The 3,420-nt window shown below is 47.0% G+C and overlaps 1 protein-coding gene across 1 annotated transcript; it reads right to left on the bottom strand.

Annotated features, from left to right (window-relative positions):
• Nucleotides 1–1,948: 1,948 nt before the first annotated feature.
• LOC120456543 lies at nt 1,949–2,740 on the bottom strand. Its single transcript, XM_039643422.1, has one exon. The coding sequence runs from the start codon at nt 2,738–2,740 to the stop codon at nt 1,949–1,951; it is 792 nt and encodes a 263-aa protein (XP_039499356.1).
• Nucleotides 2,741–3,420: the final 680 nt, after the last annotated feature.

The following is a 3,420-nucleotide window of genomic DNA, read 5'->3' as shown; positions in this document are numbered from 1 at the left end:
GCCAAGTCAGTGGCAGAGTCACTGCCAGAAGCGTTCAAAGTTGTCTACTCAAATCATTTTAATTGAAAATTACACATGAGCGGAGCCGAGGCAAAAGTAAACTTTTAATAACAAGTAGGCGACTTTTGCAATGCCCTCTAACTTCTCCGCTTCTATGGATAAAACCCAGTGTACGCGACATTACTTTTAACCTAAATATTCTGTAAATATTCTTTACTGTAATATGGTATTTTATTCTATAGAATTGCATTCTAGATACAAGTTCTAAATTCATAGTCCAAACTATTCAGTTCCAAATCTAATTCCTGGCTGAGAAGTTCGTCTTTCTAGGGCAGCGAAATATGTTAGGCCAAAGCGAAACGGCGAGTGCTTCCAAGGGCAGTGGATGGTGATTTGGACTTTTAGCACAGCACATGTCCTTGGGCTGTGAACCTGTGTCCCAAGCCTGTAACCGTAAGCCCCACCCCCGGTGTCCCTGGCTCCCCGTCCGCTACAGATTTTCCCCCAAAAGGTTTCGCGGACTTGCCCAGGACCTTGGCTCTCGGTTTTTGGCCTGGCACATGGCACGTTTTGTCCGTACCGGAAATGTCCATTCACTTGCATATTAACAAAGTTCCGCACACTCACACACCAGTTGCTATTTGGTCTATGCAAATGCACTGCGCGAAAAAGGAAAATTGGGTGGAATGTTTTGGGGGAATGTACATGCATTAATATATATGTATATTTAATTAAACCACCAACACAAATATCTGTTATAGTAATAGTGTTGCATTAGTATTTATACTTTATAAGCAATTTCAATCAATTTCGTTTCAGTGTATTCTTGGCAGTACTTAATAAACTCCCCAGGAAGAGAAGCAAAAGAGAAGGCCAACCAAGTTGCTCGTACATCATAGGGTCCTTCCATATCCTCGCCATGGGGTAGAGGGTATGGGTGAGCAAGGTGCAAGGGGCAAGGGGCTGGGGGGCGGTGGAAGGGAAACAGGAAAGTATTTCGAAGGCACCGGAAACAGGAAGCAAGCAATAATTCAAATGAATTTCAAATCAAATCATTGCAAAACATTTACAAAGTATGTGCGCCAAAGCGCTGCACAAAGCCGCACAAGAGCAAAATGCCAGCCAGTAGCCAGTTCAACTTTGACTTTTGCCAGCAGCTGCAGGTGGGCGCCCACGCCTCCATTCGGGGCCCCCCTTTTTCGCCACCAATGCCATTATGGCCTTGCAGTGATTAATTTCTATTATTATGACACTGATTAGGTCCACTTACAGGCTCATTACAGTCATGAGCACATAATACACAGCCAGGACACGTGACGGTGATTTAGGAGTTCGCGAAATGGAACAGGGGCGTCGCTCAAGGGGTCGTCCTGCTGGCCAGAACGAGGGGCTACTTGGCTAAGGCAACTCCCCGGACGCCATCCTGCAGACATTTATCAAGACATTGACCGCCGCATGCAGAGCCGACCGGAGACCGTTTGTCTTGCACTTGACCAGGGGCTCACCAAGGGGGTTCTTCCCGGCACCTCGTTGCCAGCGCACCTCGCAGACACACCGACGGCGGCCCTTTTGAACATGAACACCAGTTGGCCCATAAATTAGTGCAACTACGCCAAACCCACTGGCCTACACAAAATTTGAGGCTTTGCAATCGGAGTTTGGTTGATTGGAAAACATACAAGAGGTGAGCAACGATTCCCATGAAATATGTTTATGTACATATGTTCTTTTAAAGCTAGAATTTAATTATCAATTAATCCGCTACCATAATTACCCCGAATAAAACCACTTTGGTTGCAGAGTGTAATTGCTTTCAATCGTTTAAATAAATAAATAAGGTTGCCTTCTCGCATACTAATAGTAATCATTAAAAAAAAAAATTCCTTGGCTGGAGAAAAAAAAAGTACGTTTTCGCTTAACTAGGAGGTGGATCCTCTTGGATCAATTCTCAACCGCGATTTGGTCGAACCACCATCACCTGGGCCTTGTTTTTGCCACGCTTGTTGCCACGCCGGCGACGTCGCTGGTTGTTGTTGATGCTGCCACGCCTCTTGTTGACCCGGCGCCTACGGGCGGGGACACGCCTTCTGTTGTTCTGGCCACCGGGACGCACTCGACTGGACACCGCCTGGCCAACGATCTGGGGCAAGAGACCGGCAACTGGGGAGGATCCATAGATCACCTGGTTGATCGCCGCATTGGTGGACGACGAGGAGGAGGAAGACGAAGATGATCCCGAGTTGCCCAGATGCACGTAGATAGCGCCTTGGGAAGTTGTGGTGACCAGATCACTTCCGGAACCCGACGTCGTTGTGCCGGTCGCGGTGCCTGTTGTCCCCGTAACACCTCCCGTTGTTGTGGTGTCCGAGGTGGGACGCAGTTGCTCCAGCATATCCTGCTTATTGGTTATGTACTGATTCAGGGCCGAGTTGAGTCCGGAGTTGGAAGAGCTGGAGCTGCTGCTACTGGTCAGTCCCGATGCCAGGAATCTCAGCTGGCCATTTTCGTTGCCATCCTTCACATAGATGCCGGCCAAGCGGGTATTTTGATCCTTGGCCAACGAATCCTTTTCCACCTTCTGGCCTTGTTGGGCCATTGCTGGCCAACAACTGCCCAGCAGACAGAGCACTAGAATTGCGTAGATCATTTCTGGGCGATGGACTATGAAGCTGTGTGTGCCATTAAGCAGATTTTTGGCACTTTTATAGCCCACCATGAGTTGACGGAAATCGACTTTCATCGGTCATGGATGCCATGATGCCCGGCATTCTGCGTACCAATATATATGGGTTATGGGTATTTTAGAAAGCCTTTCTTCTTTCGCACCATTTTTGCTGCCCCCGGGGCCAAAATAGTTGGGCTTTTTGAGTGGCAAGAGCGTGTCAAGAAGTGCCCCTACTTGTAGGCCATTGTTTGCTTTGCCGCGGATCGTGAACCTCAAGTGGTCGCAGCCGAAACCGAAAACCAAAAACCGAAAACCAAAACCAAAACCCAAGGAGCCACACTTTAATTAAAATTTAAAATCAGCAACAGAAACACGTCTGCTTGCAGCTTCAGTTGGGGGATTTTTTCCTTTTCTTTTTTTGGGCACAGTGGGTGTATATATAGATAGGAATTTCAATTGCAAATCGTATTTGTTAACATATACCTTTTAAGGTTCTATTAGCATCGCAATACTGCTGCAACCGAGAAAGCAGTACTCTACACGATACAAAGTTTAACCCATAAACCGCTGTGGCCCTTTTATGCACCCTCTTAACGATTTTTCTCTCTCTCTCTCTAAAAATTGCATATTTTCATTCATTTTTTGTTTTTTTTTTTTCGGGATCAACCGCTGTGAGATTGTGCATTCGAAAAGGTTTCCATCACTTTGGCGCCAGTGCGCCGCAGATGGCGCCCCCTATTGGGGCACATTTAACC

This window comes from Drosophila santomea, chromosome X, assembly GCF_016746245.2.
Source record: "Drosophila santomea strain STO CAGO 1482 chromosome X, Prin_Dsan_1.1, whole genome shotgun sequence".
Lineage (NCBI taxonomy): Eukaryota > Metazoa > Arthropoda > Insecta > Diptera > Drosophilidae > Drosophila > Drosophila santomea.
The sequence above is the reverse complement of the archived record's forward strand: the minus strand, read 5'-3'. Positions and strand labels throughout refer to the sequence as shown.

Bases quoted from the DNA above. Each gene is read 5' to 3' on its own strand.
- LOC120456543 (XM_039643422.1), bottom strand. From the start codon at position 2,740: ATGAAAGTCGATTTCCGTCAACTCATGGTGGGCTATAAAAGTGCCAAA.